At 35.2% G+C, this 16,177-nt stretch overlaps 1 protein-coding gene across 1 annotated transcript; it reads right to left on the bottom strand.

The window, feature by feature from the left end:
• Positions 1-1,546: 1,546 nt before the first annotated feature.
• LOC136227758 (uncharacterized) lies at positions 1,547-4,270 on the bottom strand. Its single transcript, XM_066016497.1, has 2 exons — positions 2,201-4,270; positions 1,547-1,862 (listed from the first exon to the last, which is right to left on the bottom strand). Exons 1-2 carry the CDS (start codon positions 2,814-2,816, stop codon positions 1,849-1,851), a joined length of 630 nt encoding a protein of 209 aa, XP_065872569.1. The 5' UTR covers positions 2,817-4,270; the 3' UTR covers positions 1,547-1,848.
• Positions 4,271-16,177: the final 11,907 nt, after the last annotated feature.

Below are 16,177 nucleotides of genomic sequence, written 5' to 3' on the forward strand. Positions count from 1 at the left end.
CCGTGGAGATAAGCATTATTTATATCAATTTGATGAATGGGCCAAGCTTTGGCGGCAGCAATGGCAATCATGAATCGAACGGTGACAACTTTGGCTACTGGAGAAAAACTCTCTAAATAATCAATACCTTGAATTTGATTATAACCACGAGCCACTAAACAGGCTTTATATCGATCAATTGATCCATCAGGTTTATGTTTAATTCAAAAGATCCAACGAGTGGAAATAGCTTTCTTTCCACGAGGTAAAGAGGTAATATCCCAAGTATTATTTTCTTCTAATGCTTTTAATTCATCATCCATAGCTTGAAGCCATTGTGGATTAGAAGCAGCCTGTTTGTAACTGGTAGGTTCAATAGATGTGTGTAGTGTGGAAATAAAAGCAGAATGTGGTTGACTAAATGGAGGTAAAATTAAAACAGGAGAAGAAGAAACATGAGAAGAGGAATTAGGGGAAGTTGTATCAAAATCTTGAAGCCATGATGGGGTTTTAATTGGTCTTCCAAAGTGAGAACGTCGTGGAAGAGTAGGAGAATTATGTGGCTCCAAATTTTGTGAAGGAGAAATAATGGGTTGAATATATGTAGAATTGGGAGAAGATAAAGGACGAGGAGAGGAAATAGATGGACAATTAGGAGGAGAGACATCAGATGGTAAAATGGTGGTCTCAATGGGAGGAATGGTGGGTGATGAATTGATAGGTGTAGGGGACGGATTGGTACTAGGAATTGTTATGGTGGTAATATTAGATGGTATACAAGGTATAATATTGGTAACCGGAAATGTGGTAGATTCAACTTGTATAGGTTTTGAATTAGAAGGAGTTGAAGCATGTGGGAAAAAATTTTCATTGAACACAACATCACGGGAGATAATGATTTTATGTGTTTGAAGATTATAAATTTTATATGCTTTATGATCCAAGGCGTAACCGACAAAAATACCAGGAAATGCACGAGGATCCAATTTATCACGGGATGGTTGAAGATTAGAAACAAAGCAATGACAACCAAAAACCTTAAGAAAAGAATAATTCGGTTTTGTGCCATGTAATTTTTCGTAAGGAGATTTCCAATCTAATAATGGAGTTGGTAGTAGATTAATGAGATAAGTAGCGGTTAAAAGTGCTTCACCCCAAAACTTTTTAGGAAGGGATGCGTGAAATAATAATGCACGTGTTATTTCAAGTAGATGTTTATGTTTACGTTCAACAATCCCATTTTGTTGAGGGGTATAAACCGCAGATTTCTGATGAAAAATTCCTTGATTTGAAAAAAAATCTTGGCAATTGTGATTAAGAAACTCTGTTCCGTGATCGGTCCGAATTTGTTTAATTTTGGTGTTGAATTGATTTTCAATTAAGACAACAAATGACTTAATGGCACTAAAAACTTGGCTTTTATCACTTAAAAGAATAGTCCAAGTAGCACGTGTGTAATTATCAACAATGGACAGAAAATATTTAGCGCCCGTAAGGGTAGCTAATTTATAAGGTCCCCAAAGGTCCATATGTAACAATTGAAATGGTAAAGTAGTAGATATATCAGTACGGGAAAAAGAAAGACGGTGTTGTTTAGCCATAGGGAAAATATTACATGACATAGTATGTGAAACAGAAGGAACAACAGAAATATGTGCTAACTTGGATGCCGAAGCATGCCCTAGTCGATGATGCCACAAGAAAACAGAATCACTGTCATGAACAACATTAGTAATTGGTAAAGTAGGAAAAATAGGTGGAGTATTGTCAACTTTATTACAAACATAAGTGGCTATAGTAGTAGGATCAAAAGATTGAGCTGTAAGGTAGTATAAGCCTCTTTGAAAGAAACCGACAGCAACAGCATGATCAGACCGAGGGGCCTGAAATAAGCAAAAATGAGGGAAAGAATGGAGAACGAAATGAGAATCATGTATTAAACGTCCAACCGATAACAAGTTATGAGTAAAAGTAGGGATATGTAAAACATTCTGAAGTATAAAATCAGAATTTATGGTAATGGAACCAACATGTGTAATTTTATTTTTGGATCCATTTGGTAAATGAACCCAATTATTAGAAGTAATAGAAGTAAAAATGTTAAGCATATTACACATATGCGATGTAGCTCCAGTATCTATAATCCAAACAGGAGAAGTAGATTTGGAAGAATAAGTGGAGTGATTAATAGTGGAATTTAATTGTGAATTAGAAGATATACCTGCAAAACTTGAAAAGTTTGCCAAAGGCATTGAGGAGTTTGCTGGATATTCATCACCAAATGATAAGGGATTTTTGTTCTTCATAACCCTTTGAACTTCAGTCTGAACCAGTTGGGCAAAGCCATGAGGCATGGTATAGTTAGAAGACATGTTTTCCTTGTTTTCAGAGTCAGATCCGTCCAAAGGTGTATCGCCTGGAATTGAAACATGATTAGCACGAGTCTTAGAGTTCTTGTTCTTCTTCTTTTTAAACTCCTGAAACCATTCAGGAAACCCATGAAGTTTGAAACAGGAATCCTTCTCGTGACCGGGCTTATTGCAATGAGTACAAAACCTATCAGCCTTGTTGCTTGACTCTCTTTTCTGACCATGTAAGTTACTAGATGTAGTAGGAACAGAGGATTTTGTAGCAAGAGCAGCAATCTCCAATTGAACATGATTAGAATTGACCTCCCTTTGTTTCTCAACATTTTGCAACATTGAATAAGCTTTGTGTAAACTTGGTAAAGGATCTAATAGCAGCAATTGATGTATAACAGGAGAATAGTCAGAGTGAAGGCCCATAAGAAATTGCACTAACTTATCTGTATTATGTGATTCAGTCATCTTCTGCATAACTAAACAAGTACAGATTTGAGAAGCTTCACATGAACACACAAAAACAGGACATAGGTAGGCTAACTCATCCCATAAACGTTTAAGTTTAGTAAAATATAGTGCAATTGATAGATTTCCCTGTCTACAGGCATTAATCTCCCTTTTCAGTTGGTAAAGAAGAGGACCATTTGAGCCTCCAAAACGTTGTTCAAGTTCCTTCTAGAGTGTTCTAGCAGAAGAAGAGAACACAAAAGCATCTGCTAGATCTTTAGAAATTGTATTTAAGATCCAGGACATTACCATGCAGTCAGTCCGCTGCCATTTATGAAAGTCTGGTGAGGTTTTGCTAGGGGTAAAGTCATCACTAAGCACAAAATCAAGTTTCTCCTTAGTGGAGAGAGCCAATAACATAGCTCGCCTCCAAGTGACGTAATTAGAACCATTCAATGGAACTGTAACAAGCACAGTGCCAGGATTATCAGCTGCAGTAAGCTGTAGAGAGTATGTATGATCATCTTGAACATAAGAGGACCGATGTGTAGAAGTATTTCCGTCATGAAACCGCTTATTATTCATCTCATGTAATGATGTAGGAGATAGAACTTGATCAGAAAAATTAGGTCAATGTACCTTGGAGTTTGGTTGAGATATATGTAATACACCAGCAGGTGAATGAGAGTCCATGCTTTGTGGCTGGCCAAAGGTTACACGCCTGGTTGCTGGAAGAACTGGAGCAGCAACAGTCAATTCTGGTAAGAATAACTCCGGTGGAGGTGCCGGCGATTTAGCCATCACTGATGGAGATGGAGAAGAGTCGGAAGAGACTTCGAAGTCAATGAATCCGGGTTCAGTCATTTCAATCAATGTAGAGAGCAAAGAAATTACAACAGATCGAGCAAATATTACTGATCAAATACCACAGGCAGAGAAGATGGAATCGTAAACCAAAAGTGAAGGATCAGGATGAAATCGAAAATTAGAACAGAAAATGAGGAAATGTAGAAAACTGAAATCAGAAAGTGAATGATTAACAGAGATGAAGCAATCAATCGATCTTGAAACCAGGAAAAATAGAAATCGGAACCAGGAAAAAGAGAAGAGCAGGAAATTGGAATCAGAAAGAGAAATCGGAACCAGGAAAGTAACACAGATGAAACAGATATTAAGCAAAGAAACACGATTCAGAATCGATTAAGATGAGAATCGATCAAGATGTTAACATATAACAGTAATAGAAAATCAGACACAGCAAACAAACTCAGCAAAAAAACGCAGAAACAATGAATATTAGAAGAGTATCGGTAACATTAGGAGATTTGTAATTCAAACCAAAAATTTCAGAAACCGATGGAAGTATCACGAGATGTATACAGAGGACTCAGCAACCGATGGAAGTATCACGAGATGTACAGCAAACTCAGCAACCACAGGCGGAACTCATTTCAACATTGCTCTTTCCAACATACGCGTAACGACAACTGAGGAGATAACCGTTTGTGTATCCGATTCTCAATGGAGTCTATTTTGTAAAATTACATAATAGATCCACTGAAAAATTAAAAGTGGGAGTGTATACAAAATGCTCTGATACCATGAGGAGAGACAATTGTAAAATATAATAAAACACCCTCTTATTCATTATGAAAGTATTTACATGTATTTATAGTGTCATTTACAATGTCTAATTACTATTCTACCCCTTTATATATTTGTGTAATTATATTAATACTACATACATTAATACTTTTTCATCTGTTAGAATTGATATAAATAAATACAAACACTGATGTCTGTTGGAAATATTTTATTAAATTAATTGAAGAAATTAATTCATTAAGTGTGAATTAATTCTACTCAAGTGATACGGTAGCAAATGATTGGGCAAAAAACGCTTAGTAAGGACTTAGGGCCCGAATCTAGCATTTGGGCGTAATTCATTGAGCTCGTGTTCAATAGAGGTGCGAAAGCTGTGAATATGAAGAAGCTTCTATGGGAGCTGTCTAAACGGACACGTGGACCAATAATTGTCCCAAATTCCAAAGGCACGCTCTCAGCTCCTATTAAATGTGGAACAGTATGAAAGATAAAGGTCATGTTTGGTAAAGAGCTTTTTGGGATAAAATTAGAGGTTTGAGCCACTTTAGAGGTTTTGACTAATCAAACCTCTAATAGTGGTGTTTGGTGGAGTCTGGAGAGAGGTTTGAAAGAGCTTATTGGGTCCAAAAAGCTCATTTTGAAAAAGCTCATTTTAGGAGCTTTTTCAATTAGCTTATTGCTCAATCTCTTTTGAAGGACATTTTTATCCCTATTTATTACCATCTAACCCCAAATAAAGACTTTATCATGTCCTTATTTGTCATTTTATACAAACAGCTATTAACAATCAGCTAAGTTTTAGCAAACAAGTTTACACAATCAGCTAGTCAAATCAGCTAACCAAAAAGGTAATCAGCTATCAGCTAACAGCTAATAGCAGTTTGCCAAACAGAGCCAAAGTCTGAATCCACTGAGGGAATGCCACGTGTAAAGTACACAAACTGTAAGTAAGCGTCCAAATTACCTATAAATATCATTGGAATCAGGGGCTCAGGTATGTCATTCTCAATACATTCTCTCATAGTCAATTGCTTTCAAGTTACTTTCCTACTTCACTGTACTCGTCTGACTTAAGTATTGGAGAGGGTTCATCGGACTCCGGCCCCTCCCTGATTGTTTGTTGCTATCTCAAGTCATCAGATGTAGTTGGAGGACAAAATTCAGTATAAAGGACATCATAAAGTAACCACAAAATAAAAGCGCAAGTTGGTGAGAAATAAAAGATATGAGCCGAAACAAAAGTATACATGTCTAAAAGGGCCAATTTTGATCCGACATTCGCATCATCCACGACGTGGGCGTATGCCCCAACCTAATGGGACTTCAACAGTACCCCTATCCGCTTGAGGGAGCTTTTGGGCTTATTATTAGCAAAAGCCTTGTAAAACTAACTTTATATAAACCCAACAAAATGCTCCTCCTTTTTCTACGTGGGATGTGGAAACATTTCTTTCTTTTATTCTCAACAAAATGATTTGAAGTGGTTTAACTTGAACATTATTTTTTGTATAATTAATTTATTAGTCCCTATATTTTAACAAAACACAGTGTTTAGTCCCTGTGTTTTCAAAAACACACGGTAAAGTCTCTAACATTTTTCTCAGTGAACTATTTAGTCATTCCATCTGTTTGTTAGATTTTTTACTGTTTATGAATTTGGAAATGACTAAATTACCCTTTACTATTTATCAGTCAAAAGCAATTCACACCTCCATGTCTTTCTCTCACAACTCGCGCTCACAAAAAAATGGAGAAATGATTGAATCCCTAACCCATAATCGAATCACTCATGCTCACTCTTCCTGTTTGAATTGAAGGTAGAAATCGACTCAAATCTCTCTCGCTTACTCTTTATGTTCGAATTGAAGGTGGAAATCCTCTTACTCTCAATGGTGAGTTTAATTTCCTCCATATTCTCAACTCATGTTTAGTGTCAAATGCTTCAGTGATGACGAAAAATGTTTCTACTAATTTTGTTATTGTTGTAAACAATGAAGATAATGGTCTGATATATTTGATTTTGTGGTAAAGGGTAGTTAAGGCATTACATTTTTATTTTAAATAGATTTTGGCTCAAATCCAAATTGACTAACAGAATCTTCATGAGAGTCTAACGATAGAACTAAACAGTTCACCGAGACAAATGTTAGGGACTAAACAGTTCATCGAGAAAAAGGTTAGAGACCTTATCGTGTGTTTTTGAAAATACAGGGACTAATAAATTAATTACCCTTATTTTTTTATTCATCAATTGTCTGTTTTGAACTTATAATATACTGATGGAAAAATCTCACGGCGTAGAATATATTGACAAGCTTCAATTTATTCAAACCCTCATTTATCCCTTACATATATAAGCTTCAATTTGAAAAACAATAAATTGTTATTTTATCATTTTTTCCAATTATCCCCCACATGAATAAAAATTGGAAGAGCAAAGAATTCGATGTGTTCATTGTTGGTCTCGTGTAATGTGAGGATTAGTTCCAGGGGGGTTAAGGAACTATTTAAAAAAAATTCTCCTTTACGGCTGACTTTCTTTTTATACTTAAGATTTTTCACTTAGTCGTTTAGCACAGTGATGTTGAGTAAAGTCAAAGGCAGCTTTAGTTGATCTAAGACTAAGGCTACTTCTAACGTTGAGTTAGGAAATAGCACTGGAGTCTATTCTTGAACTCAATACTCAAAACACACAACTCAATATATTCAGTTTTAGCGTTTTACTAGGCACAGTACAAAGCAAGCAAATAAGGAGTTAAGAGTTAGAAAATGTTACTCAGTAGATTTATCCTAGTTTGGCCTCTTGTCTATGTCCAGTCCCCGGAATCCTTTCGAGCTTTAATCCACTACTAAGCTCTTTCAGGTAGGGCACAAACCTCTTGCAATAGTCAGTGAGTATACAGAGTATCTTCCTCTATATCCTATACCCAATACTATTCTACCACTGAGTGCTATAATCGAGCAACTCAGTATCTCCTTACAATCTTTAGAAATGATAAAGATGTTGTTCTAAATAAACAGAACACTTTAGATCAATTACAATCTAGTCTTTTACACAAAATAAGAGTGAGTGTAAGATTTCTTTGCTTTGCTTTGGCACATAACTTCAGATAGCAATTTGGTCACTGTTTCGACTTGATGAAGATCTGCATCGAATGAACCAAATGAGAGGCCTACTTATAGTGACATCTGAGGCTCTAGTTATTTCGAAATTCAAAATAACCGTTGGAGGGAAACGGCTTGCTGTCGCTTTCACTCGTTAGTGCTCGATGTCATCGGCCAATGAGAACGTTACCTTTTCTGTCTGAATCAGGGATCAGATGCTTTTGATCAGTAGGCGTCAGGTTGTCTCTCTACTTATGGTAAAGCATTCTAGACAACGTTATGCGGTGTCTGAACATTTCCCAAAATGGATTAGCTTTGTCTCCAAGTTGTTCAAGTCAACTACTGACTTGTCTTCTATCCGTTCGACTCAGTAGCTTCATCGTGAAGCAGTTAGGAAGGCTTCTGGATCCTTCTTCTTGCTGGGCCGAGTTTATCTAGTAGCTTGGATATATTGACTTGGGCTTTGACATTCTCTTGTGGGCTTTTGGACCTTGGTCTTAATGTCTTTTAATACTTGTGAATTAAACACTCAACATTTGAACAAAACACATTAGTAACAAATAAGTCAAAGCATTTAAATTTAATGTGTTGGAATATTTTATCATAGGGATTTAATTTTAATTTGAATAATTTTGTCAAATCAAAATCATTGTGGAAATGTGTTTCAACATTGATAACTTTCTACAGTCGATATTTGCATAAGATACGTAGGCTACAACCCTTGAACCTTTCCTTATGAAAGTATATTTACTTTACTAGCTGACTAGTAGATGTGATAGCATTGAACTATTATGTCGTTTGTGTAAATGATGGATAAAAAGTTTCTATGGTCACTAAAGTAGGAGTTTTGTGCACCGGTGGTCACTAAAATAGTTTTTAACCCAATAAAGTCATTAAAGTAGCAAATTTGTTTCACTAAAGTCACTATAACCGGATTCAACCATCTAGGCCGAAAAGCTGACGTGGCTACCATATCAATAACACTTCAAAATATATTTGACATGCGTTTCCACGTGGCAGCGACATAATGACACGTGACAATTAAAAAAAATGAATTTTTTGAGTATCCTACCCCGCAACCTGAATATCAAATTGAACAATTTCTTTTTTCTTTTTTAAAAATTAATTGACGATATGCATCAAACATATCGTGAGAAGTAGTAAACGTGGCAACTATGATGATTTTTCGATAGTCCAAACTCTCAAATCTCACCATAGTGACTTTATTGACCCAAATGCTACTTTAGTGACTTTATTGGATCAAAAAGTACTTCAGTGACCATTGATGCACAAAGTTCCTACTTTAGTGGCCGTAAAAATTGTTTACCCTGTAAATGATGATAGACTCCATACATTTTGGTTCTCATAGTTATGTTCATTATACATCTCTTGGTTCTGCAAGAGTTCTAGAGAACTAAGCCTCATTTTAGTCTCTTTTGGAAGTGACCCTGCTTCACTTTCGCATATGTGATTTCTTTTGCTCAAACTTGGACGCACAAAGGATCATTAAAAACATAGCTTAATTGTATCTATTTTATATCACTATTTACATTATAGGAATTGACTAAAGTTGAACACCTATACTAACCATTCAAGGTTTATGAAATTTGGTTGTCCCTTTGAACTTAAATCTTCACATAAAACCTTCATTTCTAATTAGATTTAGTCTCATTTATTTTGATGTCTTTTCAACTTGATCTCGGTTTAACCCTTTGGTTAGAGGATCTGATGTGTTATCCTTTAATCCTTTAAAATGAATAGAGATGACACTCGTTGAGATCAATTGCCTAACAATGTTCCATCGATGGCGCATATGTCCATTCTTACTATTATATATTACGTTTTGTGCTCTGTTAATCGTTATTTGATAATCACAATGTATACAAAATGTGGCCATATGCTTTGTCCATACAGGAATATCCTCCAAGAAATATCATAGCCACTTGGCTTCTTCTCCGATTTTATCCAAGGCTACAAACTTAGACTCCATAGTGGATCTAGTTATAATTTTTTATCTTGAGGATTTCTAGGACACTTCTTCTACTATTGTAAACATGTATCCACTCTTTCCTTTACAATCTTTTATATCAAACATCCAACTTGCATTAGAAAATCCTTCTAACATAGCAGGTTTTCTTGTATAGTGTAGTTTGGAATCACGAGTGTATTGTAAATACCAAAGTATTCCTTCAATGACTTTCTAATGGATTTTCCCTAGATTACTCGTGTATCTACTTAAATTACTAACACTAAAAGCAACATCGTGCCTTGTACAACTCATAAGATACATCAGACTGCTTATAGCCATTGTGTATTCCACTTGGTCAACACTTTCACTTTTGTTTTTATCCAAATATTGGATAATGTCGATTGGAGTTCTAGCGATACCAGAATCATCCTTACTAAACTTGTCAAAAATATTATCCACATAGTTTTATTGAGTTAAATGAGACTATTAAGTGAACGTTTAATGTGAATGCCTAAAATCCCATCTACGAGTCTCATGTCTTTCATATCAAACTGTGAGTTTACCATGTCATTCTTTGTCATAACTTCACATAATGAGCATGTCATCAACATATAAACACATAATAATGTACCTTTCATTTTTAGTTTTGACATAAGTACATTTGTCACACTCGTTTATTTGATAACCATTAGCCATCATGACATCATTAAACATTTATGCCATTATTTTGGTACTTGATTTAATCCATATAAAGACTTCACCATGGCCAAGAGTTGCACAATCTTCAGGTTGTTCCATACAGATCACTTCATCTAGATCTCCATTCAAGAAAGTGTCTTAACATCCATCCAGGGTACTTCAAGATTTCACAGAGCGGCAATTGCAAGTACCATTGTAATAGATGTTATCCTAGACTTGGGAGAAGACATGTCAAAGTAATCAAGGCCTTCTTTTTTTCTATAACCTTTTATAACCAATCTGACTTTATACTTATGAATCGTTTAATCTTCTTTCATTTTTCCTTTGAAAATCCATATAGAACTTAGTGGTATCATTCCCAGAGGGAGGTCCACTAATTCCCACATATGGTTATGCAAGATAGAGTCAATTTCCTTCCTTATAGCCTCTTTCCATAAAGGATTTTCTATTGAGCTTACAACTTCTTTGTAGGTTATAATACCCCAATTTATATATAATTAAGCTAATTGCTAAAATGAATTAGTTAGAAGGAGTTAAGGTTAAAATATAATTACTTTTGAGAAATTTTTAAAAGATATTAACAATATAGGGACTAGTACATAAATTTTACAATTCTTTTGAAAATAAATCTGCTCAAATTCGCAGATCATCTTCACCATTCCTCCCTTCAAAACACATTTCCATTTCTCAATCTTCTTCTACCCCATTCTTCCTCATTTCTTCACCGTTTTTGACGTTCTTTATACCGAAACGAAGCTCTCAACTCCAGCTACAAGTGCATGTAAGTTTTAAGGTGAGATTTTCAGTTTTCAAAAATCGGTTAGAGAGAGAAAATTCATCACTTTTCCTATTCTCTCTATTTCTTGGTCCTATGTTCATTATTTTGCAATTCTAACACCAAAAATGGACTCAGGGGTCGATTTACCTATGGGTATGCTAGATTTTGATGCATGCAAGGAGTTTTGAGGGGTAATCGGAGCTACACCGGAAAAAGTAAGAAATCTAACCAAAGTTTAATTTTCCGGTCGATTTTGGGTGTTTTGACATTGATTCTAGACTCCTGGAATCATAAGGAACAAATTGGTATAATTAATTTCGCAAAACAATTAACTTTAACTTTTCCGATAGGTGGATCCCGAACACCGGTGATATTTTCCGAATATATAATTTTAAAAATAAAGGTTGAAGGGAGATTGGACTAAGCATAATTAATTAATTATGCTCTTAAGATTATTGGTTAGTTAATTTGGTTGATATAGGTATTATGAAAATGAATTATAAGTATATATGTTTATATGTTATTTGATTATGAGTAATTTTGGAAGTAAAGTATTGGAATTACTGACAGTTATGGAACTCTCGGATGATTGATGTCCAACCGGGTTGATAATTGCAGTCTATGGAGTACCGGTTTGGACTTTTGATATTTTGAATATAGAAGTGTATTTTATTGTAGGATTGACCCTAGTTATTACTAGGAGGATGTTCGTTTTATAGGGGAGACTCTGCTGAATTTTCGGTAGACAGTCTGTAAAACGAGACAAAATAAATTTTAATATTTCCCTAAACGTATATAAATTCTAAAAATAATATTATCTCTTTTAGATACTCAACTGGTAGGAGGAGCAGCAGTACCTGAAAATTAGGACAGTCGGCTAGGAGCAATTTGTGAGTTAATTATATGTTATGCATTTTTAATTTAGCATTTGCATTCATAATAAATTATTTCATGACATTTCTAGTAAAGTATTATTTTCACTTATAAGTGTATTATTATTATTTATAATAATTTATACGTGATTATTGGTGGATAAATACGTGTTATGGACATGCTTCCTGGTGAGCGGCATCAGGACCTTGTGCGCACAGGTACTATCGGGTTATTGGATATTGATGATACGAATGTTGTGATATATGGATAAGCTCGGTTGAGATATTCTCGGGCTATGTGATATGTAGATTTTGGATTTAAGTGAGGCTGGGTACGGAATCGGTTGAGTTATTCTCGGTCCTCCAGCTAACTGGGCGTGTGGTCGGTTGAGTTATTCTCGGTCCCCCAGTTATTGGATCAAAGTGATATGGTGATATTTGGTGGATTATTAGATGGGGTATTGAGGTTTAGGGTCCAGCACACGTATTAAACCACCTATCTATTTACTTATTAAATGATTTTGTGAAAAGCATATTGTGTGACTATTTATATTATATATGTATATACATATAATTATTATTATTATGTGTGGCATCAATGTTAAATTACTCATGCATTGTATATAATTAATTCACTACGGGAGGTTTGACTCCTTTAATTTTTCAGGTGACTAGAAGTCTGTTGCAGCCTAATTTCTTTCTTCGGGCAGCACATCTATCTCACTATGTACGGCTATTTAAAAATTATGTTAACAAATTTATATTCTAGACCGCAGTACCAGTTTGAGGATTATGTGTGTGTTTATTATGGAATGTTTTAATATTAAATTATGTTGAGACTATTGATAAGGTTATATTAAGGCTTGCTATGGGTTCCGGTAGCTTCAGCTTACCCGTTCCCTAGCGCCGGTCACGGTCCGTGGGATGGGTCGTGACAAAGTTGGTATCAGAGCCTAGGTTAGAAATTGTATGACCTAAGATGATAGAAAATCTGGATACTGCGGAATTAGGTTCCTATTCGTCTTTGACAGTCTTCTTTTAGTTAGATTCAGCGTACCGTAAGAGTCTTGTTATTTACTAGTACTTTTTATTTGTTCACATAATGAGGCGATCAATATCTAAAGTAGTTTAAACTGAACTAGTAAATGAACTAATGATACGTGATTTTGGTGATGAGATTTTTGTTTGTAAAAAAAAAAAAGTAATGATCTGTCATCCCAACTACCTCTTTAGAGAAGATGAGGCAAATTTAGAAGTTAAACGAACTAGAGGACTAAATAAGTGGAATCTCATTTGAACCAAAGAGTTCGACAATAAGAAATAATTTTCTTTAGAAATGGAAGCGATTTAAAATTCAATCAATTCTTTTCATTGTCCTTCATATGTTTTATCAATATTACATTTCTCCTCAAACTTCGGCTTACCAACCCGCTATTATATTTTCTTATGAAATTTGACTTCACTGATAGGCCCTTACATTAAAGCTTATCTCATTTTGCCCTCAATTCCTAAGTGTGACACATACATCCATAACTTGGTTCGTTTTCTTTAATGTCTCTAACGAACCTAGAACTTATTTCCTATTGATTATCTACTAACCTTTGTACCACCACACAACTGTTTACCTCAACTTGTATGATAGTGTCACATATTACCCTATGGACTAACTAATTAAGTAGTAGAAAAAAAATGCTATGAGTACCTTACTATCCATGTGGTAGAATAATCTTTAAAAAGTGATACATGAGTATGGTTCAAAGATGATATTTAATCTTAAATAAAAAGAATGACGGGGGATAAAATTAAGAAATTATTTAATAAAGTCGTAGTTATAAAAAAAAATTTACAACCATCAGAAAAAGATAATAATATCCATGGCATAAATTATCATGGTCCTTATTATGTTACAACCAATACCTTATTATGGTACAACCAATGGGTTTTTCGTAAGTAGTGTGAGCATATATCAAATAATGCTCACAATAAGAATTCTAACCTCCTTTTTCAACGGTCTTCATCTAGTATAATAAGACCAAACTTCTTATTCGAATTGAGAATCTTTCTACATCATTTGAATTCCGGAATGTGAGTGGATGCATCAGGGTCAACTGAGTCATTTTGTTTATAGAGACGAGACCGTTGACAGAAATTCATAATCTGAACAGGGACAAGTTGGAGTGTAATTCATTCTTACTCCGCAAGATAATAAGACTTGCAATGTTTCGGGGAATGCTACAATATTTTTGGATCATAGTGTTACCCATTCTTTTATTGCTCTGTGCTTTCCTATAAGAATAAATATAACTCTAGAAAAGTTAAGGTACTCCTTATCTTAACTACTCCAATATAACCCATTAGAAACAGATATTGCATTCTCTTCTTGTCCCACTATAGTAGAAGGAAGAGATCTATATTCGAATTTGATTCTGTTGGATGTGATTGATTTTGATGTCATATTGGGAATGGATTGGTTATTTCAATATTTTACCACTTTAAATTATCGTGGGAAGGTAGTGAGATTTAACATAATGGGAGATGTTAAATTCGAATTCAAAGGCAATAAAGATACTTCCTCTTTGATTTTGATATCAGCCAACAACTAGAAAGTTATTACATAAAGGGTGTTAAGGATATTTGGCCTTAGTCAAGGATACAATGGTAGATAAGGGTAAAGTAGAGAATGTTCCTGTTGTTCATGAATTTCCAGATGTTTTCTCGATGAATTACCAGGGTTAACTCTTGAAAGAGAAATTGAGTTTTATATTAACTTAGTTCCTGGAACTACCCCATTATTCATATCACCTTACAGAATGGCGCCAGCAGAATTGAAAGAGTTGAAGGAACAATTGTAAGATTTAATTGATAAAGGCTCCATTCGACCTAGCGTGTCTCCTTGGGGTGCTCCAGTGTTGTTCGTTAAGAAGAAAGATGGATCACTTCGGCTTTGCATTGATTATAGACAGTTGAATAAGGTGACAATCCGTAACAAATACCCTCTTCCTCGAATTGATGATTTATTTGATCAATTGCAAGGTGCGTGTCACTTCTCTAAAATTGATTTGCGGTCTGGGTATCATCAATTGAGAATCAGGAGCGAAGATATACCCAAGACAGCATTTAGAACACGATATGGCCATTATGAATTTTTGGTAATGTCGTTTGGCTTAACTAATGCACCAACGGCCTTTATGGATCTAATGAATAGGGTGTTCAAGCCATTCTTAGACCGCTTTGTGATTGTGTTCATTGATGATATCTTGATATATTCACGGAGCGAGAAGGAACACGCCAACCATTTGAGAATGGTATTGCATGCTTTGAGAGAACATCAACTTTATGCTAAGTTCTCTAAATGTGAGTTTTGGATGGAAAGTGTGGCTTTCTTAGGACATGTAGTGTCCAAAGATGGAATTCAAGTAGATCCTAAAAAGGTAGAAGCAATCACCAATTGGAAGAGACCTACTACAGTGACAGAAATTCGTAGTTTTCTGGGTTTAGCTGGCTATTATAGGAGATTTGTTCAAGATTTTTCCAAGATAGCTGCACCTTTAACTCGGCTAACTCAGAAAAATATTCCTTTTGTATGGTCAGAAGCATGTGAGAATAGTTTTCAAAAGCTAAAGGAATGTTTGACTTCAGCACCGGTACTCACTTTACCATCTGGATCAGGAGGATTCACTGTATATTGTGATGCTTCTAGAGTTGGCTTAGGCTGTGTTTTGATGCAAAATGGCAGGGTTATAGCTTATGCTTTGAGGCAATTAAAGAAACATGAACAAAATTATCCAACTCACGACTTAGAGATGGCATCAGTAGTATTTGCACTAAAGATCTGGAGACACTATCTGTATGGAGAAGCTTGTGAAATTTACACTGATCACAAGAGTCTTAAATGCATATTCCAACAAAGGGATTTGAATTTAAGGCAGAGATGTTGGATGGAACTTTTGAAAGATTATGATTGTGCCATTTTATATCATCCTGGTAAAGCTAATGTCGTGGCAGATGCTCTAAGTAGGAAATCTTCAGGAAGTCTAGCTCATATTAGCTCAGAAAGAAGGCCTTTGATTAAAGAAATGCACGATCTGTATGATTCTGGAGTGCAACTAGAGTTGAATCATCATGGCACATTCTTAGCTCACTTTAAGGTTAGATCGGTATTACTTGATAGAATCAAGGCAGCTCAATCAAGAGATCCTCAGTTGTGTAAGATTTTAGATGAATTGAATGATGGTGAGGCTCGAGATTTTAGAATTGATGATGGTGGATGTCTACGGTATGGAGAACGATTGTGTGTTCCGAATGTAGATAATTTGAGAAAGGAGATAATGGAAGAAGCACACTTTGCAGCTTATAATAT

Source organism: Euphorbia lathyris, chromosome 4 (genome assembly GCF_963576675.1).
Source record: "Euphorbia lathyris chromosome 4, ddEupLath1.1, whole genome shotgun sequence".
Lineage (NCBI taxonomy): Eukaryota > Viridiplantae > Streptophyta > Magnoliopsida > Malpighiales > Euphorbiaceae > Euphorbia > Euphorbia lathyris.

Coding starts and splice junctions, on each gene's coding strand:
- LOC136227758 (XM_066016497.1), bottom strand. CDS start 2,816: ATGCAGAAGATGACTGAATCACATAATACAGATAAGTTAGTGCAATTT.